Source organism: Ictidomys tridecemlineatus, chromosome 11, assembly GCF_052094955.1.
Source record: "Ictidomys tridecemlineatus isolate mIctTri1 chromosome 11, mIctTri1.hap1, whole genome shotgun sequence".
Classification (NCBI taxonomy): domain Eukaryota; kingdom Metazoa; phylum Chordata; class Mammalia; order Rodentia; family Sciuridae; genus Ictidomys; species Ictidomys tridecemlineatus.
Genome location: NC_135487.1, coordinates 15599903 through 15623660, shown reverse-complemented (window position 1 = coordinate 15623660; position 23758 = coordinate 15599903). Strand labels below are relative to the sequence as shown.

The 23758-nt window shown below is 49.8% G+C and overlaps 1 protein-coding gene across 6 annotated transcripts in view; it reads left to right on the top strand.

The window, feature by feature from the left end:
• Positions 1-3111: 3111 nt before the first annotated feature.
• Positions 3112-23758, top strand: part of Asap3 (ArfGAP with SH3 domain, ankyrin repeat and PH domain 3) — a 43138-nt gene continuing 22491 nt past the window's right edge. Inside the window, exon 1 of one of the 6 annotated variants that reach the window (XM_040288100.2) lies at positions 3112-3442. In XM_040288100.2, coding sequence (XP_040144034.1) covers positions 3314-3442 — 129 coding nt within the window. In that variant the 5' untranslated portion in view covers positions 3112-3313. The remainder of the gene's footprint in view (positions 3443-23758) is intronic. The other 5 variants (XM_078025589.1, XM_040288096.2, XM_040288097.2 and 2 more) reach the window with 5 other exon arrangements.

Genomic DNA, 23758 nt, shown 5'->3' with positions numbered 1-23758 from the left:
CCTAGCATGCACAAGGCACCAGGTTTGATCCTCAGCACCACATAAATGTAAAATAAAGATATTGAATCCACCTAAAGCTTAAGAATAAATATATAAAAAAGAGCATCAATGATGTCAAAAAGAGAGGCAAATGCCAGGTCTTTATTAGTCTGTGCTCCAAAGTCATCGTCCAGTTTCTTACTGTGAATTTGAAAAACTTGCTGATCGCGGAGTTGGAAAAATTGTTGTCAACCTCACAGAAAAGTTAAACAAGTGTGGAGTGATCAGCCCGAGATTTGATGTACATCAAAGACCTAGAAAAGTGGCAGAATAATCTGCTGCCATCCCCATCAGTTTGGTTTCATTGTATTGACAACCTCAGATGGCATTGTGGACCATGAAAGCGAGACGAAAAGACACAGGAGGAAAAGTCCTGGGGTTCTTTTTCTAGGAATGTAAAACATACATATGATAAAATGCCTCAATGGAAAAAAAAATAAAGTCATGGGGCTGAATAAGTTTATCAAGGGTATGAGTTTAGAGAGCGGAGTGGAAATCCGTGAAGTGGCTCAGTGGTACAGAGCTTACCTAGCAAACTTAAGTCCCAGGGTTCAAATGCCAACACCCTAAAAGAAATGGGGGGAAAAGAGAGTGGAGCAGAGATGGCCAAGGACTTAAGTATCAAGAAATCAGAAAGACACAGGAGAACCAACAAAAGGGATCAGCAAGCAGATCAAGACCATATGATGTCCTGGAGGCCAGGTGATGAAAGTATAGTGTGGAGAAGTTGCTGGAAGGCAAAGCAAGAGCCTTGACCATGAGTCAGCAATGGGGAGGTCATTCATGGCCTTAGCAGAGCAGTTTCAGTAGTTAGGGGAGCAAAGGCTGCTCATAGGAGTTTAAGAGAATATTGGCATACAAGCATCAGCCTCCATTCCTCTTTGCCTACCTCCCTGTTCCCCCACACAAGCTGTGATGCCTAGCTTTCTCAGGATCTCCGCACTGCTCCCCCCTGCTGTTCTTCCTTGCCATCATATCATTTCTTTAGTTAAAACCCAGGAAGGAGCTGGGTGCAACAATGCACACCTAAATCCCAGCTCTAGGGAGGCTAAGCCAGGAGGATTGCAAGTTCAAGGCCAGTCTGGGCAACTTAGCAAGAAGACCATGTCTCAAAACAAAATAGAATAAAAAGGTCTGGGGATGTAGCTAGTGGAAGAATGCCCCTGAGTTCAATTCCCAGTATCACAAAAACAAAAACAGCACAACCCTGGATGGTTTTGATTTCACCTAGAAACTCCCTTGAATTCCTGCTGCTGTTCCCTGTGGCTTCACCCAGAAAGGACTCCCTGGGCCACTCCGAGCTCCATTTTCATGCTCCTCACATTCCAGTAATGTCTGAATTCTCCTCTTGACACAGAGCAGTTTGTCAGTGACACAAATCAAGCTGGATAATCCAGTGATACCAGTGAACCATTGTTCAGTCATTGTTCCTGATTCGTGTAATCCATAACTGTATGCAGAAACGAAAAGAAGGGGGCTGCCTGTTTCTAAAACTAGGGAAGCAATTTATTCAGCTGCACAGAGTCCAGCAACAGCAGAACCAAGACTGGATTTTGGGTTTTTCACCACTCCCAACCAATGTTCTTTACCATGCGGGCTTCCCTGTTTTTGTTCCAGACGACCTCAGTCTCCCTAACTAAACCTAAATGGGTTTCTATGTTGAATCTCATTTGATCTCTCATCCACCCCAGTGAATGATGAGACAGTTGAGGGGTGAAAGGCATCAGTCAGAACCCAGAAAGAACGAGGGTGTGGGCGAGGGAACAGGGCAGGGTAAAGGGAGCAGGCTTTCGAGCCCCTATGGGGTACACACACGTGATACTGTTACCACTGTTGAGCGGAGTCCTTGCTTCCCCAATGTTGAAGAATAACACCAGAGAAGCACGCCGAGGCAAGGTCAGAGTGGAAAATTAGAAGTTTATTAAAGGACAGCAGAAGTGACTTCTCCCGGAGGAAGAAGGGGACCCAAGAGGTGGAATTCGTTGAAGGGCGACTGTGTTCCCCTTTTTATAGTTTTTTGGTGATGGAATATAGGTGGGAAGGTCCAAAGGATTGGGACACAGGTGGGCCAAAGAAGTAATCTGGGCAGGAAGGACTTCTGAGGCAGCCACTTCAAGTGTTCTGTTCATTAACACTTCTTTGGGATGGGCTCTCTTCAAATCTGCTGGGGCTGTTCATTAACATTTCTTTGGGATGGGCTGTCTTTAAATCTGTTGGGGGCTGTTTCCTGGACTTCATTAACATTTCAAGAGTTGCTCAACTTTTCCGGGAATTCATTCTCATGGCCTCCATTTTAGATTTCACTCCATATTAGACCCGATTTACCTAACTACACTGACTACCTAATTTTAAATCTGGCTTCCATACGTTCTTTATTTAAAACATCACAACTACATGGGCATCAAGCTTTTACAGCTAAGAAAACTGGTTTGGATAAAAGAAGTAGTCTTCCCAAAGTCGCCCAGCTAGCCAACGGTGCCGGGTCACACAGTGCGACGAGGAGGCCCTGGTTAGCAGGTTAATTCTGGCCAGGTTCAGAACTTAGTAGAGCGCGAAGTGAGGACCCCGGGACGCTTGGACTGAGAGGTGCTGGGGTAGTCCGGAGGCTGGGGGTGAGCCAGAGGGGCGAGGTCATGCAAACGGGGGAAGAGGCTATGGACACTAAGGAGAGACGCAGGGATAGGGCAACCAGAGCCGTGGAAGGGAAGGAGGACTTGGGGGGCTGGAGAGCGGGACAAACCGCGAGCGAGCCCTGCGGGGACAAGTAGGGAGACTTGGGCAGCAGCGGCGAAGAGGCCGGGGCGGGGCGGCAGCCGGGGCGGGGCTGGAGGCGGCACGCTCGCGGGGGCAGGGCGGGGGACTCAGGCAGGGGCGGGGAGGGAGCTCTCCCCGCTGGGAGGCCTTGGGGGCGGGGCCGGGGGCGGGGCCGAGGGGACGGGTCAGCGGGCCGGGGGCGGGGCTAAGGAGGCGAATGGCCGGGGCAGAGTTCTGGGGGGCTGGAAGCCCTTGAGCACCGAGTCTCTGAGTTAGGCGAGGGGCCGGGAGGGGGCTGGGGAGTTGGATAAAGGTCCCGGGAGCCCTTGGGAACCGAGCCTGGGGCGCCGGCGAGGGGCGGGGCGTCGGGGTGGGGGCGGGGCGCTGCGGGCCCGGGGGCGGGGCACGCGGAGGTCCGGACCGGGCCCGCGGCGGTTGGTGAGGCCGGCCCAACGCGCTGCAGCGTAGCGCCCCCCGCGTCCCGCTCCGGCAGCCCCGGTGCCCCCGACCAGCGTCCGCCATGCCTGAGCAGCTCAGCGTCGCCGAGTTCCTGGCCGTCACCGCAGAGGACCTCAGCTCCCCGGCTGGGGCCGCCGCCTTCGCCGCCAAGATGCCCCGGTGCCGGGGGGCGGCGCTGGCGCGGGAGGAGGTGAGGCGCCCGAGACGGGAGGGGGCTGAGGTTGTGCGGGGCCTGGCCTTGACCTTCACAGGCGCCCTGCGAGCTGCGAGGGTCCTCCGCTGGGCCCCAGAAACCCGCCCCCTTCCTAGATCTGTGGGAACCCAGCACATCTCAAACATCTGCGTCCTCACCGTCGAGGCGGGGGAGGGCCCGAGGGACTCTCCGTGAGGGGGCTCGAGGTCACCTCGATGACAGACTCCACATGTCGGGGCACATGCCCCAGATGCTCTGGGAGATCTGCCCGGTCAGATGTTTGTTTGCTCAGCGCCTTAAGCTCTGTTTTCATCTTCGGAGCCTCACAAATGTGCCCCCCACCTCCAAGTCACTCCCCAGTTGAAGAGCAGGCTCCCCACCACGTTATCTGACTTCTCTGGGTTGCAGGGAGTTCACCCTACCCTCTGCCGCTCGTTCTGAGACTTGGCCCGCCTTGTGGAATGAATGCGGATGGGAAGGCGCCAGGAGCCGGGGTTCACCTTGGCCGGGCTGTTGGCAAGTTTATAGGCTCCTCTCCCCTCCCCTCTCCTCTTTGTCTTTCCCAGCAAAGCGTCCCAGGCCTTTTCTTTGCCCTTGCAGGCTGCCCCACCCCATTCCCATGTTCACTGGAGTTCATTCCTCTTCTCCGAACTTATTGCAGCTTTCCCTGGCTCCTCTGCAGGGAATAGTCTAGGTTAGACACCCTATGGCTTTGGGCCAACAGAATGTGATTGTGCAGCTCCTCTCCAGAGGGTGCCCTGAATTGGGGTGGCATTTGTGGATCTCATCTCTAGTCTTGCATCCTTCACCATAAGTGTGCTGGGCGTCTACTCTGTGACAGAACAAAGCTCCATAGTTATAGTACTCTGAGCCAGTGTCTTGGTAAACTTTTTCTCCCCTGGCCAGCTGACCCTCCATCTGCAAGTCTGTTTGTCTGTCTCCCTTCTAAAGGATAGTAGAGAATTGTACAAAGGGAATTGACTTTGGGAAGGCAGAGCAGTGTTCAGAGTCTGGCTATGAATTTTTTCATCTAGGTGAGCTTGGCCATGTGACCTATTCTGTCATCTGTAAAATGGGGATAAGAATGTTCACCTCTCAGAGTTTGGTATTATGTGAAGCAATGTGTGTAAAGCACGCATCTTTTATTTATTTATTAGTTCTAATTAGTTATATATGACATTAGAAAGCTCTTTGATTCATTGTACCCAAATGGAACAGAATTTTTCATTTCTCTAGTTGTGCATTAGAGTCACAACCTTCATGCAATTATACACGTACCTAGGGTAATGATGTCCGTCTCATTCCGCCATTAAAGCATGCATCTTGATACATGGAATGATTATCAATCGATTGCCAGGTTAATTGACAGACCTCTTTTGATGGTGGTGATTGAGTCTCTTGACTCTTGAACATAGTAGGAATGCTTGTTTTAAAGAAAATAAGCAACCAGTGAGGTTTGGATCCTTTCCTTGAGCAGATTCAGTAGTTTAGAGTCTGCTGCCCAGGAATGTATGTAATTTATTGGGAGGCTCACAGGGGAGTGCTGCCGCACAGCCTTGTCTTGAGGAGTGCTCCCTGAGGAGTGTCACTGTAGCCTTGCATTTTATGACCAGGTAGAGTTAAGTGCCATGGGAATCTTTAGGACTCTCACAGCTCACCTTCCTCTCCAGGTTGTTCATTAGAGCAGAAGGAGCTGCACGGTGGACCCTTTCCTGTGGAGAGAAACGTCTATTTATGCCCATGCACATCTGGCCTTGACTGGCATTGTGCATATGAGCATTTTGTGTTTGGGGAGGGAGGCCTTAGAACAGGTCTGGAAGCCCAGAAAACTCTGGTCAGGATTCAGCTTTGTCCCAGTTTAGGCTGGATAAAACCCAGCCTCCTTTACCTTTGGATCTTTGGTTGGTGCATGCAAGGGCTCATTTTTGTAACAGAAAGTCTTGGGCACCTAAACACATCTTTTCTCTTTAGCCTTTCAGTGCCCCCAAAAGTTAAGGGTCTGACCTTTGGATTAGACCTTCCTGAGGTTTCCTGATTGTTTTTGCATTTGCATGTATGTGTTGTTATTATATTGTGCTTACATGTGGTCTGATGCTGCAAAACCACCCCTCCCAGTCTGGGCATAACTAACTCACTCCCAGGCTTGAAGTTCCATGTGGCTGAATCAAAATGAAACTGATTCTTAAATCAAGTCTCCTAATTTCATTTGGTTTCCTGTAAGTAACAGGGACCCTGTCCTAGGACTTGCTGCTCTTTTTGGCAGCACTGTTGGAAAGGACCCTGGGCAGGTCACAGAAAACTAGAATGTCTGAGCTGAGGGACGCTTTAATGAAATCAGCTGGGAATTCCCTCATTTAAGATGGAGAAACTGAGATCCAGAGGGCGAGAAACTGTCCAAGCTCTCAATGGCTGGGTAGTGAGAGAACTAGCATTTCTTCCTTAGTGTTCCAAGCCCTGCTCTTTTTCTCTTCTAAGGTCCACCTGTCTGTCCTCCCTAAATGTAACTTCTCTGAACCTCAGTTATTTATTTCATTCTTTAAATGGGTCTCATTAATCCCTCCCTGCTTACCTCCCTCTCTGGGTTGTTAAAGTTTTTTGTTTTTAATTATGAAGCACTGCACAAAGTAAGGGAGTCTTAAAGATAGTAAGATAGCCAGTTTCTTCCTGTCCTGGGCCCCTTTACAGCCACATACCATTGATACACTATCACAAGTGAGAATGGGCCCAGGGAGATTAGGCAGTTGCCCTTTGTCGCATAGCGGGTCTGTCTGACTGCTGTGCTTTCTCTGGTTCTCCAGGCCATCTCTGTGTTGGCTCCAAGGATATAAAGATGCTACTTTTGGTTGACTAACTGGTTGGGACATGCACCCCATCTTATGGAGATTAGTAGGAATGCCAGACTCTGTCCTGAGTGCTCAAAGAAAGGTATAGTCAGTGCCATAAAAGTCTAGCAGGGCAGGAGAGGGAGAGAGCCTGTGAGGACTAGTGCAGCCAGGGAGAGCTTCCTGGAGGAAGCAACACTTCCAGGCTGGATGGCTGAACTGTGGTTAATGAAGAATACAGTGAGTGAGTTCAGAGGCTGTTGGGAAGAGGGCCTATCAGGAACCCGATAAGCCATGTTGACTGTACTCTCCCCAGAGGAGAGCACCGGCTCCTGATTATGTCCTCATAGCAAATAGATTATTGGTGGGAAGGGAAGTGGTTAGAGGGATATTTACCTAGATCAATATCATATCTTATATGTTTTAAATTTCTTATCTTATAATGCACATTTTAAGTTTATCTTTGATTTTTGCTTCTTTGAATCTGGATTTAGAAAGGATTTCATTCTTAAGTTTTAATATTCTCATGATTTTACAGTTTGCTTCAAAGTACATCTATATTTGTTATAATGTGAAAATTATGTGACCCTAGAGATTGCTTAAAAGAAATATAAACTCTCTGAGGCTTGTTTCTGTTGAAGGGAAATTAGTTTTAAGGACTTAGAGGTGCCTGGAGGAACTGGGGAGCAGCGGGTCTGGCCTGGAGCCCCAGGAGCTGAGGCAGCTCTGTCTTTGCTTTTACTCCCCTATCATCAGACAGGCCCCGTGATCACGTGATCTCACTGGTCTGGTGTCTAAATGTAACCAAGCCAGTCTCGTGTCCCACTTCTGAGTTCCTGGCAGGGGCTGACAGCCCAGCCCAGCCCAGCCCAGCCCAGCGTCTGGATTTGTCCCAGAAGCTGGGTCTCCACCCCTGTTTCATCAGCCCAGGTCATGGAGGAACAGACACAGCAGGGTAAACATGGCCACCGAGACCTGCCATGTGGGAGGGGAGCATTTGTCAGAAGAAGGGTGAGGCCTGGACAGCCCCACAAGGTCCATGGAGCTCCTCTCTGCAGGGCATCTTCCTGGTTCCGGGGAGGGGCACTGTGCCCATTCTGTTGTGTACCTCCCTAGTGCAGAGCAGGAGTGTAGATGAATCCCGTTTGGAAAACTGAGACTTAGAAGTAAAAGGTGAACTGGGTTACAGTGCTAGGAGGGTGCAGCGAGACTTAGAGGGCTTGAATGCCAAGCAGGCTTAGAGACTTGCTGGGCAGTGGGAACCAGCAGACTCAGTCATGTCACCAAGAAATGGATGAGGCTGGCTCAGGGCCACAGCGGCACTGGGGCTCAGCCCTATAGAAGACATGCTCAGTGAAAGATGCAGTTGCTGTCCTTAGCTTACAGTCTTCTGGGGAGGACAGACCAGAGCTGGGAAATACAGCAGGATTGTGCCTTGTGCTCTCGTTAAACTTTGGTCCTGGGTCCTCATCTCTTCACCAGCCAGCCTCCCTCTCCAGGACGCCTCGTCCACACCCCTGGTTCAGTCACCTCCCACCTCCAGATGACTTGCGCATTTGTAGTTCTAGCCCTCTGGACCCTCACTTGACAGCCACTTAGACTGTACTCACGACTGCTTAAGCCCTCTTTGGTGTCCCCTTTCCAGAGATGGTCCCTCTCTGTACCCCATTGCACAAGCTGGAAGCCTCACGCCACCTCTCGCGCCTCTTGCCCGGGCCTCAGTTCTACCTTGGAGCATCTCTGCAGTCAGCCGCCTTTTCTAGGTCCCATCCCTCGTCCACGGCCTGCCATCTCCTGGAACAGGCAGCAGCCTCCTCATTGGTCTGACTTCTTTTACCCCAGTCAGTTTCTGCAGTGGCTCTGCACCACTCTCCTTTGCAGCACACATTATAGATGTGTGTGTATTTTACTACACTTCAAGTTTTTAATAGATTTTTAGTTCCAAGAGGCTAGAATCTAATCTCACTGTCATATTCCCAGCATTTTCTATTTGTATTTTTGGTAGTGCTGGGGATGGAACCAGGCCTCATGCATGCTCGGTATGTGCTCTACCACTGAGCTGTGCCCCCAGCCCCCTTACTAGGGGGTTACTATGGTGCTTTGCCCTAGCACCATACTAGATGCTTAGAAAGTATTGTTTGAATAACAAGTAAAAGAAAAAAGCTAAAAAGGAGTACACATAGAAAACAATGTTGTGGGGGAGCCCCAGATGGAGGCAGTTGCTTAAGAAAAGGCTCTGAGGCAGCAAAGACCCTGAAGTACATGTTACACGTAAAGGAGGGCAGAGGGGCAGAAGCCTAGTGATGAGCAAATGGAAGAGTGCGGTCAGATGAGTTTGGGAAGGTGGGCGGGGCTAGGTCATATGTAAACTTATAGGCCCTGCTAGGGAATTTGGATTTTACGTCCTTATTCAGGCAAGTAACGTAATCCAGTGTGTGGAGGCTACATTGGAACGGGCAGGAGAAGACCCAAGCAGTCTAAGGCAGTTGTTCAGGGAAGAGATGGGGGTAGTGTAGATGGGGTTGTGATTGGTGGAGGAGAAGAGAAGTAGTAGACAGATTATAGAAGATTGCTTTTTTTTTTTTTGGATCAAGGATTGAGCCCCGGGGCATTTAACTATAGAGCCACACCTCCAACCCTTTTTATTTTTTATTTTGAGACAAGGTCTTGCTGAGTTGCTTAGGGCCTTGCTAAATTGCTGAGGCTGGCCTTGAAACTGTGATCCTCCTGTCTCAGCCTCTAGAGCCACTGGCATTATAGGTGGGTGCCACTGCCTTCGGCTCATAGAAGTATTTTATAAGTAATAACACCAAGGTTTGCTGGTAGAATACCATTGGGAAATGGCTCCCAAATTTCTTTCTTTCTTCCTGTCCTTTTTTTGGTGCAGAGGATCCTACCCACAGCCCTTGGCATGCTAGGTTAAGTGCTCTACCACTGAGCTTCATTACCATTACCATCCTGGTTCCCAAATCTCTGATGGAAGAGTACCATGTTCTAAGAAGGGAAAATCTGGGAGGGCACCCAGGTTTGAGAGAAAGAATTCTGTGTGTACATCTTATGGGTCTTGAGACAACCAGGTGAAATGTCAAGAAAGCAGTTGGAGATGAGAGTCTGAAGCTCAAATCACACCACCAGCCAGTTTGGCAGGTCACTGGTGCCACATAATAAATGCCACATCTTGTAGTGCCACATAATAAATGCCACAGCTTATAGTGCCACTGTCCCCTGGATATTGGGCGCTATCACTGCTCTTGCCACCGGCATTAAAATGAACCTTCCAACTATCTCTGCTTCTGATTCAGAGTCTGCAGTGAGGGCCTCTGATTAGTTGAGCCTAGGTGCAAGGGAGGCTGGGAAGCAAGAGTTTGATCTTTTCAGCTTTTGGAGGAGGCAAGGTCTTCTAAGATTTGTGCAGCAAGTAATTCCTCAGCCATGGGAAGGAGGTTCAGAGACAGGACTAGCAAAGATGACAGTGTCTTTGTGGGTTGAATTTAGGGCTTCTCTACCACTGAGCCACATCCCTGGCCCTTTTTATTTTTTGAGACAGGGTCTTGCTAAGTTGCCCAGGTCAGCCTTGTGATTACGGCTTTACAGGAGTGTGCCACCGTGCCCAATGTCTTTGCCAGGGGTTTGCCAGCTTGTGGGGTGTCTGGGAATCTGCCTTTAAACCAGCCTCCCAGGAGGTCCCAGGCAAGGGAGGGGAGCCACACTGTGTGCCTCGTGTTGGCTGATGTCAAAGCTGTGGAAATGGAGACGATCACCTGGGAGGAATGAGGAGGGCCCAGGCTCAAGCTCTGGAAGCCCTGGCGTAGAGAGGTGGGGCAGAGGCGTTGGCGAAGGAGACTGGGAAGGAGCTGCCAGGCAGGAAGGAAATCAAGAGAGTGCAGCGCCTTGAGGTCAGTGTCCCAGGTGTCCTGCTGCCTGCATGCTCCCAGGTAAAACAAGAAAATGACAGATATGACCCCTAGCTTTGGCAACATGGAGGTCGTTGGTTGCCTGCCTGGACCGGTTCGTAGAGGACAGATGAAAGATCAGAGAATGAAAGCAAAGACTTGGGGTGGAGCTAGAGACCTGGGCCAAGAGGGTTTTCCAACTGAGCTTGGAACTCCACTCAGCTGAGCTCAGGGTTTGAATTCCTATTGGCTGTGTGACCTCGGGAAAATATCTTAACTTTTCTGAATCTCAGTTTCCTGTCCCAGCTGCCACTGCATGGGCCTAAGAGTCTTCCAGAGTCATCAGCCTTGAGCCAGAATCTCAAAATCTCCTCTTGTCACCATATTTCAGTCTTCTTGAGTTCTTACTTCCTTGCCTGTTGTCAATCTATTGCTGGCCACTGAGGTGACACAGGAAGAGCTGGGGGCAGAAACTGGAACTTTAGGTGGGAGGAGAAGGAAAGTGCTTTCCTCAAAGGCAATTCAGTCATGGAGTTCTATTTTTATTTTTTTTCATTATTTGTTTTATATATGACAGCGGAATGCATTACAATTCATATTACACATAGCACAATTTTTCATATCTCTGGTTGTATACAAAATATATTCACACCAATTCATGCCTTCATACACGTACTTTGGATAATGATGTCCATCATATTCCATCATCATTTCTAACCCCATACCCCCTCCATTCCCCTCCCTCTCCTTTGCCCTATCTAGAGTTCCTCTAATATTCCCATGTACCCCCTCCCTACCCCAGAATGAATCAGCCTCCTTATTATCAGAGAAAACATTCAGCATTTGGTTTTTTGGGATTGGCTAACTTCACTTAGCATTATCTTCTCCAACTCCATCCGTTTACCTGCAAGTGCCATGATTTTATTCCCTTTTATTGCTGAGTAATATTCTATTGTGTATATGTGCCACATTTTTTTAATCCATTCATTGCTGAAGGGTATCTAGGTTGGTTCCACAGTTTAGCTATTGTGAATTGTGCTGCTATAAACATTGATGTGACTGTGTTCCTGTAATATGCTGTTTTCAAGCCCTTTGGGTATAGACCAAGGAGAGGGATAGCTGGGTCAAATGGTGGTTCCATTCCCAGTTTTCCAAGGAATCTCCATACTGCTTTCCAGATTGGCTGCACCAATTTGCAGTCCCACCAGCAATGAATGAGTGTACCTTTTTCCCCACATCCTCGCCAATACTTATTGTTGTTTGTCTTCATAATAGCTGCCATTCTGACTGGAGTGAAATGAAATCTTAGAGCAGTTTTGATTTGCATTTCTCTAATTGCTAGAGATGATGAGCAATTTTTCATATATTTCTTGTTTGATTGTATATCCTCTTCTGAGAAGTGTCTGTTCAGGTCCTTGGCCCATTTATTGATTGGGTTATTTGTTTTTTTTGGTGTTTAGCTTTCTGAGTTCTTTATATACCCTAGAGATTAGTGCTCTATCTGATGTGTGAGGGGTAAAAATTTGCTCCCAAGATGCAGGCTCTCTATTCACCTCACAGATTGTTTCTTTTGTTGAAAAGAAACTTTTTAGTTTAAATCCATCCCATTTATTGATTTTTGATATTAATTCTTGTGCTATAGGAGTCTTATTTAGGAAGCTGGGGTCTAATCTGACATGATGGAGAATAGGGCCTACTTTTTCTTCTATTAGACGCAGGGTCTCTGGTTTAATTCCTAGGTCCTTGATCCACTTTGAGTTGAGTTTTTTGCTTGGCGAGAGATAGGGATCTAATTTCATTTTGTTGTGTATGGATTTCCGGTTTTCCCAGCACCTTTTGTTGAAGAGGCTGTCTTCTCTCCAATGTATGTTTTTGGTGCCTTTGTCTAATGTAAGATGACTGTAATTTTGTGGGTTGGTCAGTCATCGAGTTCTTAGGCAGATTTTTGAGAAGGTCCCTTCAGTGGGCCAAAGTGCAGGAGTCAGTGAGGCCCCCGAGGCACAGTGAGCTGAGTGGCTCATCAGACCCTAGGGCAGGCCCCGGGGACCTGAGGAGACCCTGAGTTGCCTCCCGTGGTTAGGTCACCAGAGGTGCTTTGGAAAGCTTGGGGGCTGACCTAGGAATACCTGCTCAAGGTTCACTTATCTGAGCTGGTTGTAGGCCTTGGTGGAGTTTTGATGTACCTCGGACGCCATATCTCCCCCCCACCCTGCAGAATAATCCTGGGATGAGGCCTGGGCAAGTGAGTGGCTCAGAAAGTCCCCAGGTGACCCCGATGAGCAGCTGGGTGAAAGCATCAGTGGTGAGATGTTGTGCCCATGGAAGACTGGTAACCCATTAAGCCATATTCACAGAACAGCTGCCCTGTACAAAGCCAGCTTCAGAGGGCAGGGGATCACCAGGTAAGGTCCCCACCTGGTAAGAGGGTTCTACTAGGGAAAAGAAGATTGACAGCCCACAGCACACAGGGAGGGGCATGGCCGAATTCTGTGGCTAGGGACTGGTAACTGAAGTCAGACAGTCCAGGGTTTGAATTGCTATTGTGACCTCAGGCAAATCACTTAACCTTTCTGAATCTCAGTTTCTCCATATATAAGTTAGAAATGGTGAAAACTTTGTTATGTGTTTGTTTGAGGGTTTTCCATATAAAGCATCTATCATATACCTGGCATATAACAGGTACTTAATGACTCTTTAAAATCCCTTTTTACTAAAACATAAGTAAACCTATACACAGGTCAGGAACTATACAGAGAAAAGGGAAGATAATTATAACAGGGGTGAGGCAATTTCCACGAGTGAGCACTAAAATTGTCCAGGTGGTCCTGGCAGAAGAATCTGCATGTCTTGGGATATTGGGGAATGAAAAGCTGGACTGGTTTTGAATGAGACTGGATCTTCCCTCAGCTCTGCCCTTTGCCCTCTCCCATCTGTTGGCTTCTTCATCAAACATTTGCTGAGAGCTAACCCAGAGGTCCCCAGCTGCACATTGCAATCCTCTGGGCTGCTGCTTTTAGATGTTTTTTTTTTTTTGGTTTCCCCTGTGGTACTGGAAATGGAACCCAGGGCCTCACACATGCTAGGCAAGCGCTCTACCACTGAGTTTTCTATTTATCCAGCCGTTTTTGGTTTTTGTTTGAGGCAGGATCTCCCATATTGCCCAGGCTGGACTTGAACTTTCAATTCTCTTGCCTCAGAGTAGCTGAGATTACAGGTGTGCACCACCATGCTTGACTTTTTAGCTAAATTTCTTAAAAATTGAGATAAAATTCACCTAATATAAAATTTACCTTGTAACCATTTTAAAACATGCAATTTAGTGTTCTTTATTCTGTTCACAATGCCACCCAATCATCACCACTGTCTGGTTCCAGAATGCTTCCATCACTCCCTTTAGGAACCGTGCAGTCCTCCTTCCCCTCCCCCAGCCCCTGCTACTTTCTGCCTCTGTGGATTTGCCTGTTTTGGACATTTCATATAAATGGGCTACTATATGTGGCCTTCTGTGTCTGAATTCTTTCAGTCAGCATAATGTTTTCCAAGTTCATCCATGTGGTCTGTTGCTTTTAAAAATGGGACTCACAAATACACCAGGCAGATTGTAAGCATTTTATGGTCATGAACGCATGTGCTCCCATAGGAGGACACTTTTAAGACACAGAAGGGTGAGGTAGCCTAGTCGGCAGGGTACCAGATGGGACATAGGTGCCCTGGAAGTTATTCATTGACATCTGAAGTTCGCAGGCTCCATATTTGTTTTTGCTAAATCTGGCAACTACTAGCAGTAAGTAGCAGGGCTAGCTTTTGGACTTGGGCCGTTGGCCCTGGAGCTGTGCTTTGCTGGTCACTCCACTGGGTGATGCCTAGCTCCCACCCCACCAGGGCCTCCAGCTTAACAGGTCCCAGTGAGGCCCTGGCATCCTCCCCCCCAACCCCAGCACTCCAGGTGATTCCCCTGGGCAGCGCGGGACAGAGAAGGCACCTGCTGGGCAGGAACAGCTGCGCTGGAGCCCTTCTATGTGCTGTGCACTTGGACAGGTACTGAGATGCCTACTGGATCTCAGTCCTGTGGGATCACTCTCATTGTCCCATTTGACAGGGAGAAACAGGCTCAGAGAAGCTTAGTCACTTGCCTCAGGTCATATAGATAAGAGTATTGGGACCAGAATTTGGACCTCAGAGCAGTGTGGGCTGGAAGCTGGAGTTCTGCAACCCTGCTGCCTTTTCTCTGTTCCCAGAAGGCCTTGCTAATATTCATCCATTTAAATGCTCAATCATTCTACAAATGTTTACGTACACCCCTGTCTTGAACCCTGTGTTGGGTGCTACAGACCCCAAGCCCGATTAGGCAATCCCTACCCTTTTATAGTTTTCAGCCCCACTGAGCTTGGGCGTGTGGTAAATAGGACTTTGAGTGCTCTGATAAAAACCCAAAGCAGCCAGGTACAGAGGTGCAGCCTGTTATCCTAGTGACTTGGGAGGCTAAGGCAGGAGGGTCCCAAGTTTGAGGCTAGCCTGGGCAATTTAGCAAGACCCTGTCTCAAAATAAGAAAAACGGCTGGGAGTGAAGCTCAGTGGTAGACTGCCCCTGGATTTCATCCCTAGTACCCAAAAGAAAAAAGAAAAATCCTGTAGCAGGCGCAGGATGGCATGAAGAGAGGTGGTTGTGTTGTGATGAGAGGCCACGGTAAGCTGAGGCAGGAAAGATGAAGTGTTAACTGGAGGAAGGGAAAAGAGGCACCCCCACCCCCACCCCCGGGCAAAGGGAGCCGAGTGAACAGAGGTCTGGTGGCTGGACCCGTTGGTGGCACAGTGAGGAAACTGCCAGGAATTCCAGAGGCTGGTGTGGAAGGACACAGTGGTGAAGAGAGAGCAAGGCCAGGGTATGGGGGGCTCGTCCTGGCCAACAAGGGAGACCAGGGGGCGCAAGGTGCTGGACCCTCCGCTGCTCTGGCTGAACCGGCTGCCAGGTGCTTCCCCAGGCTGGGAGGACTTCAGGGCTCGCGGCCAGAGGTCAGGGGGAATCTCCGGGAACCTTGAGCGAAGTTCTTGCTCTCTTAGCTCATCCCTGCCGAGCAGTCTCCCGAGGAAAATCCCAGCCAGGAAACTTGGGGTTTGCAGAGGCCCCAGCACAGCCGAGGGAGTGGCTCCCTTCCTGCAGCCCCTTCCTCTCCCCTTCCCACCGCCTGTGCCGGGCAGCAGCCAGGCTGAGCTGGCCAGGCTGGACAGGGGCCCAGACTGGGAACGGTCTGCAGAGGCCCCACCGAGGGGCGCACGGCCAGGCACGGGCTCCAGCAGCGCAGGAAGGAAAACAGCGAGAGGCCGAGCGATCCTGAAATAATAAACGTCAGAGCTGGCAGGAGTCTTCCCTGCCACCGCCCAGCCTCTTCATACCGCCGAGGAGAAGTTTCAAGGAGTCTAGAAGTCGGAGGCCCAGGCAGGGAAGGAGACTGGGCATGGTCACCCCACTGGGGATGGGGCAGAACTGGGTGGCCCCAGGTCCTGGCTCCTAGGCTTTGCCCTGTGGCCGGCCACCCATGGGCCATGCCAGGTGGACTTGGCCAGGGTCACCTCTGTAAGGAGAGGCAGAGGGGCAGCTGGGAAGAGCCCTCCTGTCCCCAGCGCCTCCTTCTTCTGCCCCAGCCGAAGCTCTGGTGCTGCCCTGGTGCTTGTCCAGGTGGGCGCCATCTGCAGACTTCCACTCCAGCCACCATTAGAGCGACCTCACAGGGCACGACGAACCTCAGCTCTGAGTCCCAGAAAGTCAACTGGGGTACAGAAAGAAGGAATTACTCAGAGGCACACGGAGGGGCTAATGGCTGAGACAAGCTCCTTGCTCCCACCACCCCGCAGTACAGGGCTCTTTGTCTGAAGGCTTGCGCAGTCCGGAAGGCCATTCCCCTAAAGCACTTCTGTACCCCTCTGTAGACATCTGCCATTAGAAAAGATTGTTATCTTCACGGCGTCCTTGTGGAGATGACTGGGGCTCAGAGTGGGGTTTTGCTGTAGTGTGGAAGTTAGAGAGGGCTCTGGAGGCTGAGGGCTCTGGAGGCCAGGGCTCTGCACTTCCTCAAGCTTGCTGCATGACCTTGAACAGCTTGCTGGGCCTACCCCAGCCTGCTTTCCTCCTCTGTAAAGCGGGGAGATAATGACTGCTTCACGGGGCTGTTGGAGGGATAGCTAGACAGTGACTACACAGTGCCTGCCCCAAAGCCACGCTCAGGAAATGGGGCAGCGGGTGCACTTCATGTTAGTGATAGACTCGCCCTGGGAGCTCGGAATCCGAGTCCTTCCTGTTGGGTAATCTGCTTCGGCCCTGCCGACCTGTGTTCCCTAGTCAACCTGTTGTGCCCTGGGGACGGGACTGCACTCCCTGTCTCCTGCCTGGTCATGAGTCTACAGCTGAGCGCAGAGCTGAGTTTTCTACCATGTGAATCTGTCAGTCACTGCTCTTGTTGGGCGGCCTTCACTTGTAGGATAAAACCTCAGGGTTTGGTTCAAAGCAGGGTCCCTGGGGGCCAGGCTGCCTGGGCACATGCCCTACTTCCCTGGGCCTTGTTTTTCTCATCTGTGAAACTCTTGGGGTTTCTGAAAAGGTGATATAAAAGCGCAGAGTGGGTCCAGTGCTGGGGGAGAGCGGACACCAGCTCGCGCGCACTGCATCCGCTGTCCCAGTTGGTCGTCTCCGGGGCCACTTGGCTCTGGTCATTACTGTGCACATCCCGCTGGCCTCCTAAGGCTCAGCCCCTGTAGGCCTCTGGCTGCTGTCCAGCTGTTCTGAGGGCTTCTGTCCTGGGGACTTGACCCCTGCTCCCATGTGCCCCCTTCCCTGTCCTGCTGTACTCAGCACTGAAGAAGCATCTCTTCACCTGCGGGGGAGCGCGCTGCTCCGGGCTTCTCTGCCGCCCCAGGTCTGCCAAGGCCCCCTCCAACCTTAGCACGTGCCCGTCTGCATTCTCTCTCCCCCAGCACCCACAGGGCCCACAGGACAGCCAGGCACTCTGCATGTGTGCACCTACTATGTGCCGTGTCTCTGTTCAAGGCTTTACCCTTGGGCCTCACTAAGATGGAGGGGCAGATCTGCACATTTGAGATTCTGTGCTTGACAGATGAACGGAGCTGAGGCAGGTTGCCCTGGAGGATGGGATGCTTGCAAAGACTTCCCGTCTCACCCAGGAGGGGCCCTGTGGGGCTCCCTGTCTTCTTTGGCTCTGGCGGTTGGGTGAGTGTGAAGATAAGAGTGTAACACCTACAGAGCAGCTTATGCTTATGTGGGTGTGGCCACAAACACCCCCAGTTTCCATGGGGCCCCTTCAGTGGGCGTGACTGGAGCTGCAGTGACTGACTGTGGTGTCCATCCTGCAGGTGGGAGGTGGGAGTCTGCAGCAGGGGTTGTAGTGCTAGGAGTGGGACTCGGCCTGCACTGCTCATCTGTCCTCTTCTTGCATGTGTCCCCTGCAGTTGGGCTTTGTGGCTGCCTTTAGCCAGCAGGTCAGTCAGCAGCTGCTGCCTGGCCCTTCCCCCTCCCCTGGAGGAGCTGTCCTGGGCCCTGGGCCCTCTGGCCTCCCTTAGACCAAATTTTCCCAAACCCACTTTTCCATCCCCTGGCTCCTGTTGACAGAGCCCATCTGTGGATAGAAAGGGGACCCGTCCACTACACGGTACTAAGGTTGCAAATCGAGGGTCACATAACTTCATGCAGACCTTCCCAGCTGTCCTGAATGTGAGACCCCTTTGTCTGTTTTTGTTTTTGTCTTGGGTACTGGGGTGCTTTCCCACTGAGCTGCATCCCTAGTTCTTTTTTTTTTTTTATTTTGAGAAAGGGTAAGTTGCTTAGAGCCTCGAAGTTGCCCAGGCTGACCTCCAGCTCTCAGTCCTCCTGCCTCAGTCTCCTGTGTTGCTGGGATTGCAGGTGGGCACTACTGGATTTGGCCCCTTTGTCCTGTTTTATTAATTTTTGTTGTAGAAGATATTTTAAAATTATTATTATTATTTTTTAAATATATTTACTTTTATGTGGTGCTGAGGATTGAACCCAGGGCCTCACGCATGCAAGGCAAGTGCTCTACCACTGAGCCACAGCCCCAGCCCTGTAGAAGTTTTTTTTTTTTTTTTTTTTTTTTAAAGAGAGAGTGAGAGAGGAGAGAGAGAGAGGAGAGAGAGAATTTTTAATATTTATTTTTAGTTTTCGGCGGACACAACATCTTTGTTGGTATGTGGTGCTGAGGATCGAACCCGGGCCGCACGCATGCCAGGCGAGCGCGCTACCGCTTGAGCCACATCCCCAGCCCCCCCGTAGAAGTTTTTAAACATACATAAAAGCCTCAACATTACCAATACTTTGTCAATCTTATGTTTTCACCCCCAGCTCCCACTTTTTACTTTCATGGAGAATTCGAATTGTTCGCAGAAGTAGAAGTGGAGGGTGAAGCCCATTTCCTCGTCGCCCCAGCTGCTTCCCTGACTCTCATCTTATTTTGAAGCAAATCCCAAGCCTTAGATTGGTCCTGTCCTTCAGGAGTTCAACAGGTGACTCTAAACAGTGAGGGCTCCTTTGTTTATAGACCATTATTGTTCTCAAAACATTAATAATAATCCCTACATCATTAGTCATAAGCTTTCAAATTTCTAGTTGTCTTATTATTATAACTTCTTTCATTGTTGTTGTTTTTTTAAAAACAGGATTCAGATAAGGTTCATGCTTGTCATGTGTTTTGATTGGTTGGTTGGTTGGTTGGTAGGTAACCACTGAGCCACATACCAGCCCTATTTTCTTTTTTATTTTGAGATAGGGACTCACTAAGTTGCTTAGGGCCTTTCTAAGTTGCCTGGGCTGGCCTCCAACTCTGGATCCTCCTGCCTCAGCCTCCCAAGCCGCTGGGGTTACAGGCATGTGCCACGGTGCCTGGCTGCATTGTCACTTGTTGATGTGCCTTTTAAGTCTCAAATTCCCCCTCCTCCATCATTTTTTGGTTTTGTGGGGTTTTGTTTGTTTGTTGCAGTTCGCTGGTTAGAGAGACCAGGCGGCCTGCAGTTTCACAGTCTGGTTGAGCTGTTGCTGCCTCCCAGGTGTGTTTAACAAGTCTCTCCACCTGCACTTCCTGTAAATTAGTAACTGGATCTAGAAATAAGAAGCCTCATTTTTTGTTTTTCACTGCATGTATTATTTACTAAATGTCTTAAGTGTAACTTGGTTTGCTCGTTGATCACACTTAATATGTAGCACACATGACTTAATCTTCTCTGTGGACATCAGTCAAAGATGAAAGGAGCCGGGTCCCCACCTCACAGGAGAGCTTTCACACATTGGCATTTCACTGACTTCCCGGCGGTTGTACTGTTGGTATTGATTGATGGAGAAGTATGGGAAATGGCACAGCTAGCATAGATTCAAGAATGCTTTTAAGGTGTCCTGTGTCTTATTGATCCTAACAGCTGCATGCATTTTTGGACTGTGGTTGAATAAATTTGCAAGATCCTTTTCTAGTTTTCCTTCTTTCCAGATCTTTGCCACTGAACATGAGGCTTTTAAAAAATTGGCCTATGATGCTCATGAGAAATTTGGCTTCAGAGGGCCCTGGCAGGGACTCATGGACCTCCAGGGTCTGGACTGAGGCTGAGGAGCTAGGGAGTTAGAGTCTAACTCTTTGGGTCTCAGGTCTACCTCTTGCTGTGTGAGCTCAGGCAACTTTCTTCACCTCGCTGAGCCTCACTGACTGATCAGCCAGATGTAAACAGAAATAATGACTGCCTCCTTGGGTTGCTGTGAATCTTAAATGGTGGGTGTCAAACTTCCTTACAAACTGGAAAATCTTATTCAGGTTTTAGTTGTATCCTTCCTTAGTTTATTTGCATTTCCAGTGAGACCTGGGGCAAGAAACTCATCTTAACCTTTGTTTTGCAGTCTGTAAAAGACATGAGAAGATAGTGTTGGATTATCTCTATTCTTAGTCTTTCGAGGGGTATCATAATGTTCCAAAAGCAAAGATAAAAAAAAATTTCATTTCCTATACTAGTTCTGGTGTAGTTGGTAGAGGCTACCTGGAGAACCTTCTTAGCAGGATGATAAACCAAACCCAGGGTCACAGGGAAAAAGACTGTAATTGATTATTGATGGCTGTCATTGTCACGAGAAATGGCAAAGTGGTGCCTGTGCCCTATGTTACAATGGTCCAAAGGAGTGAATGTCTAATGGTGAAAACTTAATCTGCATCTCCCAAGGCCTTAGCACTAGTTGCTCTGCTCCCTTGGCTGAGTTGCCATGGTAACCACAGCTGGCTCTGAGAAACCACAGGAATGAAGAATGGGTCCTATTGAAGCGTCCTGACCCAGGAGGGGGGCATGCAGAAGGCCCTCCAGGCAGGGCAGCTGGGCATGGCCTAGTGCTGCCATCTGTGGTCTTTTGCCTGTTGAGAGCACAAACCAAAGAGCCAGAGCCTGGTGTGCGGGGGGGGGGGGGGGGGGGGCTTGACAGAGTGAGGGTACAAAGGGCAGTGCCAGCAGCTGGAATTCAGGTTGTGTCTTGGGCCAGCCAGGCTAGGCTGCCCAAAGGACTCCAGAGGGCTTTCCAAGTTCAGACACGTCCCTCACGCTCTGCGTTCACCCTCTTTGCCCAGCGCCTGCCCAGGTTCTTGCCCAGCCCTTGACTCAGCCTTGAAAGAAACCTGGTGGCCCTCGTTTTACCCCAGACTCTCTCGCACTGCAGGTGGGGGAGCTCACTCCTTCCATGGTAGCTTTTACTTCCTTGAGAACATTCTCTGAGCTGGTTCTGTCTCCCTAACTTCTACCTCTCAGTCCTGGAAGCCTCTCCAGAGCCAACCTGAACTTCTGCCTTTTTTTCTTTTCTATTCTGCAGGAGAGCCTCTGGAGGTAGTGTTCATAGCCGGCTCAGCACTGCCAGGGGGTGGAGTTGGGATTGAGGTTCAGGTGCAATCAGGCAATCAGGTCCCAGGATCAAAGAAGCCGTGCCCCCTAACCTTTGTGGGGTGGCTAGCTGTGGAAAGAACATTGGCCCTGGGTTTGGCAAGTGCTGGGTTTAAATGGTGACTCTGCCGCTGTTTATCTCTGTGGGACCTAGACAGCTGCCTTCTTCTGGCACATTCATGGTGGTGGGCATGGTGATGCCCGCCTCAGAGCACGGCCAGGAGAGTGACCGGTAAGATGCGTGGCTCAGAGCAGTGTCTTGGGACGGGTAACCTCCTGCTCTCAGTGGCACCCTCTGCACCAGTGATCCCACATCTTGCTGGAGAGGATCCCTGGGGTTTGGGCGCTATGTTTTATTAGCTCACGGCAAGTTGAGTAATTCCTAAACCAGATTCAATTTTGAAATAGAGAACATTTTTAGCTATCAAATGATAGATCTCCCCACCAGCCTGACCTGTGTCGAAACTATTCTCACCCCATTTCCTGAGTGGGGAAGCTGAGGTCTAGAGAGGTCCCCTGACAGCTACCTGATGGAGCTGCAGTGCCAACCCGGGTCGCTGGGGCCAGCTCCATATCTCTAGCAGTGGTGATGCCCGGCGTCCCTGCCCAGTGGAGCTGGGACACCATTTTGAGAACCACTGGCTGTCGGGGGTTCCTTGGCCCCACCTGAATCCGGAGGAGGCTGATTTGTCCCCCTAATTGGCCACTCTCGGGTGTGGGCGATGAGAGCTGTCTCCAGGGGCAGTGAACAAGCCACCGGAGACGCACTCCGCCTTCCAAAGGCCTGGCCCTGCACGGCTCCGGGTTTGCAGACGACCCTCTCAGGGCTTCTGTGAATTGGGCAGAAAATGGATTTCTTCCCCCTTATTGTTTTATTTTTAAAAGCCATTTTAAAGAAGGGGAGGTTTAGAGAACTGACTATCCAGAGATCTTTGGGGGAGGGGCTGGAGCTAGAATCTCAACCCCTTTAAGGAGCCCCCCTGGAGTTCTGGAAAGCCCTCTGCTTTTCCCCAAATACCTTCCTTTCCCCAGGCTACTGATGGGATGTCCTCCCTAAAACTGTATTGTCTTAGCTTAGATTTTTTTTTTTTTTTTGGTGTTGGGGATTGAACCCAGGAGTACTCTATCACAGAGCTACATCCTCAGCCCTTTTTATTTTATTTAAAAAAATCTTTTTACCTTTGTTTTATTTATTTATCTTTATTTGGTGTTGAGGATTGAACCTAGGGCCTCACACATGGTAGGCGAACCCTCTACCACTGAGCCACAACCCCAGCCACCAGCCCTTTTTATTTTTAAGACGCGCCTCACTAAATTACTCAGGCTGGCCTCAAGCTTGTGATCCTCCTGCCTCAGCCTCCCCAGTAGCTAGTACTACAGGTGTGTGCCATGGTGCCCAGCTTGCTTGCCCATTCTTTCCAGAGCAATCTCCCTTCTTTAGAGGTTACCAACAGCCCCCCACTCTGCCTCCCAGTGCAGTCTCCCTCTTTTCTGCTTGTCCAGTGCCCTAAAATCAAGTTTAAGGGAAGACTGGGCCCCACTTCCCCTGTGCTCCCAGGACCATGTGCAGCTCCACTGTGGCCCCCGTCAGGTCTCGCTCTCAGTGTCTGTTCACTTGGCTTCCTCCCTGACAGCGAGGCCAGCCTGGGTGTGAGCACAGAGCCAGGCACTCTGTAGCCAGGTGAATGAATGAAGAATGAATGAACGAACATCTCCGAGAACCTGGGTTGTGGAGAACAGTAGGGAGGGGCTAGGGCTGTAGCTCAGCGGTAGAGCACTTGCCTAGCACTTGTGAGGCACTGGGTTCGATCCCCAGCACCACATTAAATTAAAAAAAAAAAAAGGTATTGTGTCCATCTCCAACTAATAATTAAAACAAAACAAAACAAAAAAAACAACCCAAAACAGTAGCAACAGCAGCAGTGTCTCCCTGGGAGCCATTCCTATCTGTGTCTGTCAAGGGCATCAAGAAAGGTTCCTGAGTGAATAAGCCTGCCTGTACCAGATCTAGATAGGTTCAACCACAAGTGAAAGAATACCTGGTAGATGTAAGGGTGGCTTAAGTAAGAAAGACATTTATTTTGCTTTCACATAAAAGAAGTCCACAGATAGGTAGTCCAGGCCCGCGAGGCCAGCACCTCACACCAAGAGCAACGCTTCTATTTTGTTGCCCCACCGTCCACAACAAATGGCTTCTAACTCCTGGTCCAAGATGGCTGCCTGGGCTCCAGACATCACAAGTGCATTAGGGCCAGAAGAGAGGGGTGACAGAGGTACCACTCCATTCCTTTGTTTTCATTTATTTATTTTTTAAATAGGCTTCATCTTTTAGAGCAGTTTTAGGATCATAGTGAAATTTTATAGAAAGTACAGAATTCCTATGTATATTCAGCTCCTCCACCGTCAACTCGTCCTTTCCAGCAGTCATTCACTTAGGTACATTTCCTGAGCCTCTTCGTGTGTTAAGCACAAGGATCTACCCTCTAGGGATTTCCCTAAATCTCTGGAAATTGTTTACATCTTTAACCTGCTGCTGTCTTTTGGAGTGATGTCATAACTCCTTAAATCAACCACTTTTTGGCTTTTCAAGTTTCAAGGTGGGGACCAAGGGCAACCTGCTCAAGGTCACCCAGCATCCGGCCAGGGTGGGGCTTCAAAATCAGACACCCCTCCCC